A 15,233-nucleotide genomic window follows, 5' to 3' on the forward strand; every position below is an offset into this window, starting at 1 on the left:
ACAAGTTGGGCCAAACACTGAATTCTGTGTGATTCTACACAGTGTGTGTTGTATTCACATTTCTGGCAATCTCCAGGCCCTGAGTTCCAATTGTTTTTGGGATAGATATTTATTTGCACTTCCTGTCATATTTCAGTAACAGGTACTCTCTTATTTTTGCAGGTGGCTTTCTGATGTCCAATGCAAGGTTCGGTTACCATCAGGAGTATGTAGCTCACCTGGCTGGCCCACTTTTGCATGCTAATCTCCAGTATTGCTTGCGCTTCTTTTACGCCCTGAATCACTTTGTCACAGAGGATGCCTTCGCAGTCTACATCTATGATGAAGAAGACCATGTAGTAGAAAAGATTTGGTCAATTCCTAAATCGCCCACTGGAATATGGATTCAAGCAGAAGTTAACTATCGAAGGCAGGAGGCCAGCAAGGTAGTTATTATTCAGCAGGGTAATGGAGAAAGATTAATCAGGGCTCATACTCCTGTAATCACTGTCCAGTGCTTTCTGCTGGAAAATGTATCCATGTGAGAGAGGGTGTGAATTTTGCATGAATACTACCCACTTCGACACTCCATTGTCTGTAATACACAAGTCAGGAATATGATGAAATACTCTGTACTTGCCTGAATGAGTTTGGTTCCAAGAAGCTTGACACTATGAAAAACCAAATACCCGTCTTGACTGGCATACTGTCCAGCTCCTTAAACATTCAATGCCTTCACCACCAGTGCACAGTGGCAGCAGTTTGTACCATATGCAAGATGTACTGCAGCAACTCTTCAAAGCCCATTAGATAGTACCTTTCAAGCTCGCAACCTGTAGTGCATAGGACAAGGGTAGCAGATGCATGAAAACATTACTGCCTGCATTTTCCTCATCAAGCCACATGTCACCCTTAGTTGGAACCAAACTCCCGTTCCTTTAAGGGCTCGATCTGTGTCTGCCTATCAGGTGGTCTGTTGTCGGTGTGGCTTGCTATAATGTTGTTTCATAACTTATAATGTGCTTTACTGTTTCAATTAACTAACCCATACAGTTGATTAATCTCAGATGAGCAACTTATTTACTTTGAAAGGATTAGCAATGGGTAGGAAATTTCTTCATTGGATGCAATGAAAAAAATCAAATCCGAAGTGGTTAAGAATCATGAGACTCTTGAGCCTTTTCTGGACTGAGGATCTTTCAGAGGGTCCTTGTGAGGACCACTGCTTGGGCTGAGCATTGCCTGCAACAAATGGGCAATTCAAAAACTTCAGTGACTTGACACCCTCTTTTAGAAGGTGAGCTCATTGGTAATATACAGAACCATCTAAATGTGACATTGTGCTAGTCTTGAGGCAGGAATGAGACAGCTGAGCTATTTTTATTAATCCTCACTCACCCTGGCACCAATTTTTGATTTGTCAATTGACTGCCGCCTATTTTTACACAAGAAACAGGCATCCCTGGGTTGAAAATGGAAACGGGGTAACAAAAAATGTAATCAAAATTCCAAGTAAACAAAAATATACTTGCAGTCATGCGCTCCTTTAGTGATCTTAACACTTTTCAACATCCACATGCAATTAAATACTTCTTGATATAAAAACAGCAACTGCTGGAAATTCTCAGCAGGTCGGGAACATTGGTGGATAGAGAAAGAGAAGATCAGCAAGCTAAAGTAACGTATCAAATTTAAGCAGATCAATCAGCTGGCTGATGAGATGGCAGATTCTTCAAAATTCCACCCTTCTTAAATGATTCTTCCACTTCCCAGTCAAGGTTTATTGAAAATACTTTTCAGGAACTAATATTTTTGTTTTTGTTTTTAATTTTTTTCTGACATGACCAGATTTGCTCTCACTTAGATCCTTTGTAGTTATTCACTGCTAGGTCAGCAGTGAGCAATAGTGTGTCATGTGCTAGAAATCGTAAAATACTGTGCCAGCATTTTACTCTCAAGTGGAATCTCTAGACTGTTGTGAACAACTTCCAACACTCCAGCATATCTGTAGCATGCAATTTAGATAGAGCCATGAAGTGTGTTGAGTAGTTGACAACCTAACTGTACAACCAATTCTTTTTGACATTAAACAGGCTTTTCTTGGATTCAGATTTAACAAAAGATCGCTCCATTATTTGAGCAATGTGTGCATCACCACTGTAACCTCATGAAAGCTTAGTGAAGCAGGGCCAAAATTGGAAGCAGTATTTTGACATCCTACTGCTTGGTTGTGATGTTAACCTATCTTATCAGTTGGTAAAGCGACAATATTTTATTATCTTGGATTCTCCAGCACCTGCAGTTCCCATTATCTCTGATACAATTTTAACCTCACTGCAAAGCCTCTTCCAGGGATGCCTAACCTGAAGAAGTTACCCTCCTCCCTCCAGACCATCCTCAGGGACTCTCCATCTTCGGTCCGCCTCCCCCTCTCTCCCTATTTATTCCAGAACCCTCACCCCATACCCCTCTCTGATGAAGGGTCTAGGCCTGAAGGGTCTGTGCTCCTGAGATGCTGCTTGGCCTGCTGTGTTCATCCAGCTTCACACTTTATTATCTTATATTAGGCACACTGTTGGTTTTGCACCTTAACCCACATTACTGTAAATTGAAGTCACTGAGAAATATTGGGTTAATAACAATTTAGAATTGCATAGATTCTATGAGTTCCTAAATTGTTCAGCATAGTATTCCATGGTTTTAAATGTGTGTTCACTTCTGCTAGTCTGGTAACTGATCAATGCTGGCTGTGTTTGATTAGGTAAACATAAGTGTGGACTCAGAACCAGACACACAAAGAGCTCGAAGCTGATTTGAGATAAGCACGAGTGCAGACATTTTTTGATTTCATAGATGTTTGAAATAACCTATTGCACGTTTAAAAACTAGGTTCATCCTAGCATTGTTCTAAGGTAAATCAGATATACAAAATATACAAGGAACCAGATGCACATCGGTGAGTTAGATTAATATTGGCCCCTGAGTATATTGTGACTGATGAGACTATCACAATCAGTTCTGCTCTTGTCTCCAGTTGACACAGATGCACTTTTTCAGTAGGGGTCATGGGCCAGTGGAGACACAAAAAAAGCACTGATAATTCAGAGATAGTAAGAACTGCAGATACTGGAGACAGAGATAACACAGTGTGGAGCTGGAGGAACACAACAGGCCAGGCAGCATCAGAGGAGCAGGGAAAGCGGATGTTTCAGATTGGGACCATTCTTAAGAAATGGGGAATTTCTGAAGAAGGGTCCCAACCCGAAACGTCAACTTCCCTGCTCCTCTAATGCTGCCTGGCCTGGTGTGTTTATCCAGCTCTACACTGTGTTAGCACCGATAATTCCCATCCTTTTCTCAGAATCAATGTAATCGCACAACAATCATCCTTGCTTATTCTGGCCAACAGTGCAGACTAAACTTTCTTGTTTGGAGGTTCAGCATTACACTACATGGCATTGCATGTGAACGTTGGCCAAATGATAATTCGCAAGTTGGAGAAATGCTGGCTTCAATCCCACTCAATTCTCGCGTGTACATGATCCAGTCAGATACTCCAATGCAGCTTAATTTTTAAAAAATTGCTTTCATGTCCCACTTATCAGAATAATCCAGAGCATTTTACAGCCAGTAAAGCACAATTAGCAAATTGATAATAACCAGATAATTTGTTTTGTGATCTGGATAAGGGATAAATGTTTGCTAGAACATCAGAGAAAACTCTCATCTTCTTCTTTAAAAGAGCAGCCATGAAATCTTTTACAGCCTGTGTGTGAATCAATGAGGTTTGGGGGTTTAACCTCTCACGCAAAAGGCAATACCTTTGAACTGTGCACTGGAACTGTCAGCCAGGGTGTTATGTGCAGTTCTGCAGACTGGGTCTTGAATTGTAACTCCCTGACTCCAAGGTGAAAATACTACTGTATGAGTTTAGGATTAGTACAGCAATATTGGAGCTTTTGTCTTTCAGATGAGATGCTAAATTAAGGTCTTGTCTGCCCTTATAAGCGGATGTAAGCCATTTTTTAAATTCATGTGCGCATAACTGGCTAGCCAGTATTTATTGCCTGTCCTTAGTTGCCTTTGAACTAAGTGGCTTGCTAGGCCATTTCAAAGGGCAGTTGAGAGTCAACCACATTGCTGTGGGAATGGAGTCATGTGTAGGTCAGACCAGGTGAGGATGGAGTAAATTAGGAAACCAGATCGGTTTTTCCAAACATCGACAGTGATTTCACGGTCATTGGTAGATTCTTAATTCCAAATTATTATTGAATTCAAACTTCACCATCTCCATGGTGGGATTCGAACCCAGATCTCCAGAACATTACCTGAGTTTCTGGATTAATAATCCAGCAATAATACCACTGGGTCAATACCTTCCCTTAAACTATGAACTATTTGAAGATGAGCAGGGTGTGATTCTATTCAATATTTAGTCCGCATAAGAAATAAGGTGGATGAGCTTGAGGCTCAGTTGGAAATTGGCAAGTATGATGTTGTGGGGATAACTGAGATGTGGCTACAAGTGGACATGGCCTGGGAAATGAATATTCAAGGCTATACGTGCTATCGAAAGGACGGACTGGTGGGCAGAGGGGGTGGGGTGGCCCTGTTGGTGAGGAATGATATTCAGTCCCTTGCGAGGGGGGGACATAGAATCAGGAGATGTAGAGTCAGCATGGATAGAGCTGAGAAATTCTAAGGGTAGAAAGACCCAAATGGGAGTTATCTAGAGGCCCCCAAACAGTAGTCAGGAGGTAGGGTGCAAATTGAAACAAGAATTGAAATTGGCCTGTCACAAAGGTATCACTACAGTTGTTATGGGAGATTTCAACATGTGGGTAGACTGGGAGAATCAGGATGGTACTGGACCCTAAGAAAGGGAGTTTGTGGTATGCCTCCGAGATGGATTCTTTGAACAGCTTGTACTGGAGCCTACCAGGGAGGACGCAATCCTGGATCTGGTGTTGTGCAACGAAGCGGATTTGATCAGGGACCTCAAAGTAAAGGAGCTATTAGGAGGTGGTGACCATAATATGATAAGTTTTAATCTGCAGTTTGAGAGGGAGAAGGGAGAATCGGAAGTGTCAGTATTGCAGTTGAATAAAAGGAACTATGGAGCTATGAGGGAGGAGCTGGCCAAAGTTCAGTGGTACAATACCCTAGCAGGGATGGCAGTCAAACAACAATGGCAGGTATTTCTGGATATAATGCAGAAGGTGCAGGATCAGTTCATTCCAAAGAGGAAGAAAGTTCTTAAGGGGAGGCAGGGGCGGCCGTGGCTGACGAGGGAAGTTAAGGACTGTATAAAGATAAAACAGAAGTATAACATAGCAAAGATGAGTGGGAAGCCGGAGGACTGGGAAGCTTTTGAAGAGCAACAGCGGATAACTAAAAAGGCAATACACAGAGAAAAAATGAGGTATGAAGGAAAACTGGCCAAAAATATAATGGAGGATAGTAAAAGCTTTTTTAGGTATGTAAAAAGAAAAAAATGGTTAAGACTAAAATTGGGCCCTTGAAGTCAGAAACGGGTTAATTTATTATGGGGAACAAGGAAATGGCAGAAGAGTTGAATAGGTACTTTGGATCTGTCTTCACTAGGGAAGACGCAAGCAATCTCCCAGATGCAATAGTGGCTGAAGGACCTAGGGTAATGGACGAACTGAAGGGGATTTATATTAGGCAGGAAATGGTGTTGGATAGACTGTTAGGTCTGAAGGCAGATAAGACACCGGGACCCGATGGTCTGCATCCCAGGGTACTTAAGGAGGTGGCTCTAGAAATCGTGGACGTATTGGTAATCATTTTCCAAGGTTCTATAGATTCAGGATCAGTTCCTGCGGATTGAAGGGTGGCTAATGTTGTCCCACTTTTCAAGAAAGGAGGGAGAGAGAAAACAGGGAATTATAGACCGGTTAGCCTGACGTCAGTGTTGGGAAAGATGCTGGAGTCAATTATAAAAGATGAAATTACGACTCATTTGGATAGCAGTAACAGGATAGGTCAGAGTTAGCGTGGATTTGCGAAGGGGAAATCGTGCTTGACTAATCTTATGTAATTTTTTGAGGATGTATCTATGAAGATGGACAAGGGAGAGCCAGTAGATGTAGTGTACCTGGACTTTCAGAAAGCCTGTGATAAAGTCCTACATAGGAGATTGGTGAGCAAACTTAGGGCACATGGTATTGGGGGCAAAATACTGAGTTGGATTGAAAATTGGCTGGCTGACAGGAAGCAAAGAGTAGTGATAAACGGGTCCCTTTTGGAATGGCAGATGGTGACCAGTGGGGTACCTCAAGGTTCGGTGCTGAGACCGCAGCTGTTTGCGATATACATTATATAGATATACTTATATAGATTAAGGCATTAAAAGTAATATTAGCAAATTTGCTGATGACACAAGGCTGGGTGGCAGTGTGAAATGTGTGGAGGATGTTATGAGAATACATGGTGACTTGGACAGGCTAGGTGAGTGGACAGATGCATGGCAGATGCAGTTTAATGTGGATAAATGTGTGGTTACCCACTTTGGTGGCAAGAACAGGAAGGCAGATTACTATCTCAATGGAGTCAAGTTAGGTAAAGGGGAAGTACAACGAGATCTAGGTGTTCTTGTACGTCAGTAAATGAAAGCAAGTGTGCAGGTACAGCAGGCAGTGAAGAAAGCTAATAGCATGCCGGCCTTCATTACAAGAGGAATTGAGTATAGGAGCAAAGAGGTCCTTCTTTAGCTGTACAGAGCCTTGGTGAGACCGCACCTGGAGTATTGTGTGCAGTTTTGGTCTCCAAATTTGAGGAAGGACATTCTTGCTATTAAGGGAGTGCAGCGTAGGCTCACAAGGTCAATTCCCGGAATGGCGGGCCTATCATATGTTGAAAGATTGGAGAGACCGGGCTTATACACATTTGCGTTTAGAAGGATGAGAGGGGATCTGATTGACACGTATAAGATTATTAAGGGATTGGACACTCTGGAGGCAGGAAGCATGTTTCTGCTGATGGGTGAGTCCAGAACCAGAGGACACAGTTTAAGAATAAGGGGTAGGCCATTTAGAACAGAGTTGAGGAAAAACTTCTTCATCCAGAAAGTGGTGAATGTATGAAATGCTCTGCCCCAGAAGGCAATGGAGGCCAACTCTCTGGATACTTTCAAGAAAGAGATGGATAGAGCTCTTAAAGATAGTGGAATCAAGGGTTATGGGGATAAGGCAGGAACAGGATACTGATTGTGGATGATCTCCATGATCATAATGAATGGTGGTGCTGGCTCGAAGGGCCGAATGGCCTACTCCAGCACCTATTGTCTATTAATCAGCATTACTTAAAATTATCTAGTCTGTTGATTATTTGGTACTTCTGAGAGTTTGCTCTGTGAAATTGACTACACTTCAAAAGTGGTTGATTGCTGTGAGGGACATTGGAACATCTTGGGGTTGTGAAAAGTTCTGTACAAATGCAAGACTTTCCTTGCCACTGTCCCTTTGGGTGAATCTCACATGATGATCTGCTGAATTTAGAAGATTATGGAGTATGAGGTCTAATTTTCAGTGATATTTAAGAAGTTTAAATGTTCTGATGGTGGAGCTAAAGATAAACTACTTCCTTTGGTGAGGGGAGTCTGGAATATGGGTGCAGAACCTTAAAATTAGAGTTAGGATCTTTAAGGCTGATGTCAGAAATACTAATTCACATTCTGACACTCAGGATTGATTGAAATTTTCAAAATTAAAATGGATAGATTTTTGTTCTGCAAAGTTTATGGAACCAAACTGGGTAACTATAGTTTGGGTACAGATCACATGATCTAACTGAAAGCACGGAGTGGCTACTTTCTGTTTCTGTGATCTAATACAATTTGTAATAATTTGGTACACAGTCCGTCCTGGACTCTGATTATGATTAAAATAGGATTCTGTTACAATCATGTTCTCCCTTGCCTGCAGTCAACCAATTTTATATCTCACTTACAGACCTGAATTGCAAAGATTTGTGGAGTCATTAGTTGCAAAGATGGATTGTTTATAAATGGAGAAATCTTTTTCCAACAGAACAAAGTTTGTAAATGCTACTGAAATAATTGAACATATAATTTTCTTCTATTCATTTCCCAGATAGTTTTTGTAAGTGTCTGTAAGAATTTCTGGAACTGTGGAAAAGTAGCACTGGATGATGTCACAGTGAGCCAAGGAGACTGTCGAATTCCTGGAGGTACAAATGGGGATTCATGACAAAAAAAACCATAAATGTTTATTTGTGCCATTTGTTACAATGGTGAACGTTAAAATGCCAACTCTCTTACCATGGTTAAGACAACAAAATACAATCCTCTGATGATATGATACCCAGAATATCACATTTAGATAACAATGAAGGATCCATTAATCACCTGGACATTCTAAGCTAAATGCTTAACCGTGCAGAGCTGTTTGCATCTGACTGAGTGAAGAACTTAGGAGTAGGGGCTGAGCCTAGTATTTCAGGAGTAAAATGAGGAGTCATTTTTCCACATAACAGCAATGGCAGAAATTCGGAACTTGCCTCTGTTCAGTAGGTGCTCTTTTGAGCAAATGGTTCATTTTAAATTTGAGAGACTGATAGATATTTTGTTAACCTAGGCTTTTGGGGGATATGGGGAAAGGCAAATATGAGGCTGAATTATGTGGAGGTGAGGGGAAGTCACTGTGAGTGAGCTAGTGAGAGCCGTCCCTCACCTCCTTTTGGGAAGGCCTTTGGTATCTTGTCCCAATTCAGCACTTGATAGGCCAGTGACAGACTTCAGGGACCCAGGGTTAGATGTCTTGCTGCTCTATACTCAATCTAACCTTATCTGAAATCTTGACAGTTCAATGAGCTTTTTTTGCCCCCACTCTGTACAGGTTCCTGGCTACCTGCTCCAGGGCGGTGCAATTTTGATACGGATTATTGTGGATTTGTTCAGGATCATAAGGACAAAGGCAACTGGTATAGAAGAGCTGGTACAACACCAACATCCTTCACGGGTCCAAAGGGGGATCACACAACAGGGGTAGGTGAGTTGTATTTCAGTAACCATTCTTAGCTGCAATATCTTGCTCTGTCTTCTCTTTAGCATAGGCCAGTGCAGAATGATAAAGCTATGAGTCTTCCCTTGTTTAATAAGTGGCCAAAATTCTGGTAGAGAAAGTAAGGCTGACATCCAGTTATTCTCTTGGATATTGTTGCAATCCTTAACTTTTCTAAGTAGTGAACTCTTGTTGTTTGCAATGTTTTGCTTCTGCTGCTCATTTCCTAACTCGCATCAGAACATGCTCACACCTGGCCTAGCCCACATTGGTTTTCAGTCCAGCACTGCCTCAATTTTGAAAATCTTTGTCATTATTCAAGACTATCCTCCAAGACTATCCCCCAACTCCCTACCTCTGTAGTCCCCTCCAGCGCCATCAACCCTTTGAGATCATCGTACATCTCTGGATTATGTCCCTTTTACGTTCTAGACTTTAATCACTACCCCATTGATGGCCGTGTCTTCGCCTGCCGAGATCCTGACATCTGGAATTCCCGCCCTCAGACTTGATGCATCTCTCACTTGTTTTGGGAAAATGATAAAAACTACCTCTTTGAACAATGGCTTGGTTATTTGTTCCAAAAATTTCCATTTGTGCCTCAAGTTCAGGTTTTGCTTGATAATCACTAAGGTGAAACATTCTGGGATGTTTTACAATGTTAATAAGGCTACTCAAGTACAAGTTTGTTTGTTGCTTGCTTTTAATTTCGAATATATACGTTATTCATAAAAATAATCAATTAGTACGTACAAATGTTCTAAATCAGTTCAGTACATCTTTGCAGAGGAAAAAAAAGACAAAGCACTGGAGTTTTTGGAGGTTCTCTGCAGTTGCAAAAAAAAGGCATTTTCTCATTGCAGGAAACTATTTATGTTCATTTTGAGGCACTGGAAGCTAATGTATCGATACATTGACTAGAGTGCACAGCCATTCAGAACAGCCGCATGGATTAGAGGGAATGTTGGTCGAGACCTCTGCCCAACTGATAAAATTCAGACCTAAGAATCAAGCAAAAGCAATTTGTTCTTCTGTGTGATTTGGGCATGGTTGTCAATGTCAACATTTGTTAGCTATCCAGAATTGCCCTTGAACTGAGTGGCTTGATTGGTCATTGCAGAGGGCAATTAAGAGTCTTCCACATTGACAACATGTTGGTCATATGTAGATCAGACCAGGTAAAGATGATGGATTTCTTTCTGTTTCCACATTAGTGAAACAGATAGGTTTAATGATAATAGTTGTCCTGGTCACCATTATTGAGATTTGTTTTCAATTCCACATTTTATTAACTCACTTTGAATTCCATCAGTTTTCATGGGATTTTAACCGGTATTTTCAAGAGTATTAGTTCTGTTTTACTGGTTTACTAACATTACCAATATTGTACCATATTAACTGTAAGGAGTCGCTGGAAAGTTTTTCTCACAGGGTATCACTGTCGGTTAATGGTTAATAATAATTTCCTTATTTTGACTGCTAATTGTTGGACCTATTGTTTTTAAATTTCAAAAACTGCCATCATAAGATTTGAACTCATGTCTTTTGGATTTTCAAGTCCCAAACAAGTAACACTAAGGTGCAGCATTCCATGTGACACAACCATTGTGAAATGCAGCTTTGCCTTATAAGCCTATTTTAGGGAGGGTTTGGACTTCCAGCTTTGAGGTGGTTTCCATATTGCATTACAGTTATACAGATTTTGCTTGTATTCACCGCAAATATTTTGATATGAAGCTGGCATTTATGAGCTGCATTTTGAAGTAAAGCACTGCTGATCTGATTTGTTGAAAGTCTAACCAGAGAGAGAGTTTTGCAACAGTGTATGTAGGGCAATTTGTGCTCCTGTATCAAGTGCCATATTTGTTCTTGTTGCTTCCTTTCAGGGAGGGAAAGAGGAACGTCACTTACTCAAGAGGCAAAATAGTTTGGGTGCTGGAAATCTGAAGTATAAGACAGATGGCTCATAAAGCTATCTTGATAATTTTCCTCAGCTGGTCTGGCAGCATATGTGGAGAGACAAAAGAAGTTGACTCTCAAGTTTAAAATCATTTTTCTTCAGAATTTGAGAGTACTATCCAACTGGAAACATTAGCAGTTTCTCTCAATAGTTGCTGCCAGACCTGCTGAGTATAAACAGCACTTAGTGTTTTTATTTCAGATTTCTGGCATCTGTAGTATTTTACTTTTGATTTTCCTCTTGTGTCTGTTTCTGTGTCTCCTCCCCTTTTCTTTGCTCCGATTCTCACTATGTCATCAATTTTCTGCTGTTATTTTGGGTAAAACAAGTTGCCTACCAGTCAGGAGACACCCCTTGAAATCTCTATCTCCAGCCTGGCATGTGGTCACTTGTTCTAGTATTTCCATACATGGCTCAATGTCAAATTCTGTTTATTAACCACAGCTGAGAATGATATTACATTTAAAAAGTTAAATAGAAACTTGTTGTTACTAAAAAGTTTACTTGTTTTCCCATTTCCCATGTCTTTTGCCTTTTCTCTCTGGCCTTTGGAATTGACTCTTTAAGTCAGGTGGTTTGAGGATTTTAAAGTCCCACTGCAGAGTCCAGAATACAAACTGTAGCCTAGCACTCCCTGTGCAGTCTTGAGGGAGCTGTGCGCCAAGGTGTCATATGTCAGATGAGATATTAAACCTCTGGTCTCTTAGGTGGATGAGAAAGATCCTAATTTCAAACAAGAGTGGGGAAGTTTCCCGTGGCTCCTGGCCAGTAGTTATCCTATCATTAAAATAGATGATCATGTACTGATATTTGTGGGAGCTTGCTGTGTGCTGCTGTGTTTCACACATAGAGACTTTCATTTTGAGACATGCCAAGGCTGCCCAGAGGAGCATAGTTCATATTCCAGTTGCAGTGTTATCATAAATGTGCTAGTGTGTTTATCCACCTTCAAGCAAGAGCAGCATAAAGTTGGAATTACACACTTGATCAAACTCTGTTCCAGGATCTTAATCTTATAAATCACTGAGTAGATGAAAGTTACCTTACCAAAAGGGATGATGGTTATTTTTTGTAGATACTTTAATAGGAAGGCAAAGCTAGCATTTGTTGCTCATCCCTAATTAGCCTTGAACTGAGTGGCTTATTGAGTCATTTTAGAGGGCAGTCAAGAGTTAACCAAAGTGCTGAGGGTCTGGAGTCACATTCTGCAGCAAAGAGCACAAGCTCAGGTGGCTACATTACCTGCTGGGTGCTAGGGTTTGGGAAATCTACTCAGGGCTAGAGAGGAACTCACAGGGCAAGAGGTCAGATTCAGCTTTTGTGGCTCTTACATGTACCAATGAAATAGGTAGGTCAAGAAAAGAGGTTCTGCATAGATGTTATGAAAAGATAGGCATCAAATTAAGGAGAATTTCAAAGGTCACAATCTCTACATTATTACCAGACCCATGTGCAATTTGACGTAGGGCAAACCAGATTAGTGAGATGATTCACTGGCTGAAAGACTGGAATTACAGAAGTGGGTTATAGTTCTGGGGATACTGGTACCCAGTATTGTTGAAAGTGGGGTAGTGCCGTTGGGATGGTCTGCACCTGCATACAGCTAGGACCATTGCTCTTGACAGGCACATAACTGGATACCTTGCAAGGGTTTTAAAATAAATAGCGAGGCAAGGGATCAAGTTCAGGATGCTATGGTAATTCAGAGTAGAGAAAAGGCAAGACAGTAAGATATTAATGTGGAGACAATGGCCTAGTGGTATTATCACTGGACAGTTAATCTAGTGACCAACGTAACCTGGAGACTTGGGTTCGAATCCCGCCATGGCAGATGGTGGAATTTGAATTCAATAAATATTTGGAATTAAAAGTCTAATGATGACCTTGAATCCATTGTCGATTGTTGGATAAACCCATCTGATTCACTAATGTCCTGGAGGGAAGGAAACTGCCATCCTTACCTGGTCTGGCCTATGTGTGACTCCAGACCCACAGCAATGATGTTGACTTATTAGTGCCTTCTGGGCAATTAAGGATGGGCAATAAATGCTGCCTAGCCAGCGACGCCCTCATTCCATGAATGAATAAAAATAATTAATGAGAGAAACGATAAACAGACCAGGACAGGAAGGATGGAAAGTACAGATCTAAGAGCAAGTCATCAGTCAAGATCAGAGATTATAAAAATAATAGGGCAAAACGTAACGCTCCATATCTGAATACAAGTAGCATTTTAAACAAAACAGATGAACTGCAAAAATAAATAAGTATGATCCAATTGCCATTACAGTGACAGGGTTACAGGATGACAGCAACTGGAATTTGAATATTGAAGACTGTGTGGTACTTGGGGAGCTAGAAAAAGGTGGAAAGATGGCTTTGTTGACTAAAAGTTACAGTAATACAATAGAGAGATTCGGCCTAACTTCAAGAAACCATGATGTAGAAATATATCATGAAAAGCAAAACACTGCAGATGCTGGAAATCTGAAAGCGAAACAAAGTGCAGGTCTGGCAGCTTAATGTGGAGAGAAAAACAACTAGCTTTTTGAGTGAAAGGTTATTGGGGATTGGCAGAACAATGAGTTGAGTTCACAACCAGATCAGCCATGATCTTATTGAATGTTGGAGAAGGCTTAAAGAGCCAAGTGGCCTGCTCCTGCACCTAATTTCTATGTTTGTATTGGCCAGACCAAATAAGGAGAGCAGATTTCCTTCTTTAAAAGCAATTATTGAACATTTTGTTTTTATGACAGTTGATAATAGCTTCATGATCTGAAACTAGTTTCCAATTCCAGAATTTATTAATTGAATATAAATTTCACCCGTACCCATGGCATTAGTGTGGCCTCAAGATACTTGTGTAATGACATTGTACTATTACCACCATCTCCTTAATTGAAGGTTTTTTTCTTTATTCATTTCTGGGACATGAGCGTCGCTGGCTGGCCAGCATTTATTGCCCATCCCTAGTTGCCCTTGAGAAGGTGGTGGTGAGCTGCTCTCTTGAACCGCATCAGTCCACTTGCTGTAGGTTGACCCATAATGCCATTAGGGAGAGAATTCCAGGATTTCGATCCAGCGACAGTCAAGGCAGGTTAGCATATTTCCCAGTCAGTATAGTGAGTGGCATGGAGGCGAACTTGGAGGTGATTGGGGGTGTTCCCATATATGAGCTGGTCTTGTCCTTCTAGACGAAAGTGGTCGTGGGTTTGGAAGGTGCTGTCTGAGGACCTTTGGTGAATTTTTGGCAGAGCAATGCATCTTATAGATAGTACACATTGCTGCTACTGAGCGTCGGTGGTGGAGGGACTGGATGCAGTGCCGGTCAAGCGGACTGCTTTGTCCTGGATGGTGTCAAGCTCCTTGAGTGTTGTTGGGGCTGCACCCAATCAGGCAAGTGGGGACTATTCCATCACACTCCTGATTTGTGCCTTGTAGATGGTGGACAGACTTTGAGAAGTCAGGATGTGTATTACTCACTGCAGTACTCCTAGCCTTGGACATGGTCTTTTAGCCACTGTGTTTATGTGCTGAGTCCAGTTGAGTTTCAATGATACTACCCAGGATATTGATTGTGGGAGATTCAGTGAAGGTAACGCCGTTGAATGTCAAGGGGCAGTGGTTGGATTGTCTCTTATTGGTGATGGTCATAGCCTAGTATTTGTGAAGCACGAATGTCACTGTCCACTTGTTAGCCCGAGCCTGGATATTGTCCAGATCTTGTCACATTTGGACATGGCCTGCTTCAGTATCTGAGGAGTCATGAATGGTGTTGAACATTGTGCAATCATCAATGATCCTCCTCACTTCTGAGTGCGAGTCATCTCTCACAAACCTTGTTTACAAAGACAAATTGACAGAAAATTAAATCTCTGAATTTGATCTTTTGAGTATCCCTGATTTTAATCACTTTGTTATTGGCAGCCATGCCTTCAACTTCTAAGGACCCAAGCTCTACAGTTCCCTCCCTAAACAACTTCACTTCTCCCATTTCCTTAAATTCACTGCCTTTATGTCCAAACTTTTGGTCACCTGCGGTTTTCTGTCAAATTATTTTTGTCCCTGGTAGTTCCTGTAGCCACTTTGGGATAAATAACTACTTTAAAAGTGCTCTATAAAGATACATTGTTAGTGTGTTGGGGCAGAGAAACTCTAATTAGCAGAAATGACTAATGTTGAAGGAAAGCTGGTCACTGCTCAGTGGGAATAGTTGCAAACATGAAGCCAAACCAAAGTTTGATGAAATC

At 41.3% G+C, this 15,233-nt stretch overlaps 1 protein-coding gene across 4 annotated transcripts in view; it reads left to right on the forward strand.

Annotated features, from left to right (window-relative positions):
• mamdc2a (MAM domain containing 2a) overlaps nt 1–15,233 on the forward strand; it is a 117,376-nt gene that overhangs the window by 80,433 nt on the left and 21,710 nt on the right. For 3 of the 4 annotated variants that reach the window (XM_059644060.1, XM_048528312.2, XM_048528313.2), the window contains 3 exons: nt 163–425; nt 8,094–8,190; nt 8,859–9,011. In XM_059644060.1, the coding sequence (XP_059500043.1) occupies nt 163–425; nt 8,094–8,190; nt 8,859–9,011 (513 nt within the window). The remainder of the gene's footprint in view (nt 1–162; nt 426–8,093; nt 8,191–8,858; nt 9,012–15,233) is intronic. The other variant, XM_048528314.2, reaches the window with a different exon arrangement.

Source organism: Stegostoma tigrinum, chromosome 3, assembly GCF_030684315.1.
Source record: "Stegostoma tigrinum isolate sSteTig4 chromosome 3, sSteTig4.hap1, whole genome shotgun sequence".
In the NCBI taxonomy this organism is placed as follows: Eukaryota; Metazoa; Chordata; class Chondrichthyes; order Orectolobiformes; family Stegostomatidae; genus Stegostoma; species Stegostoma tigrinum.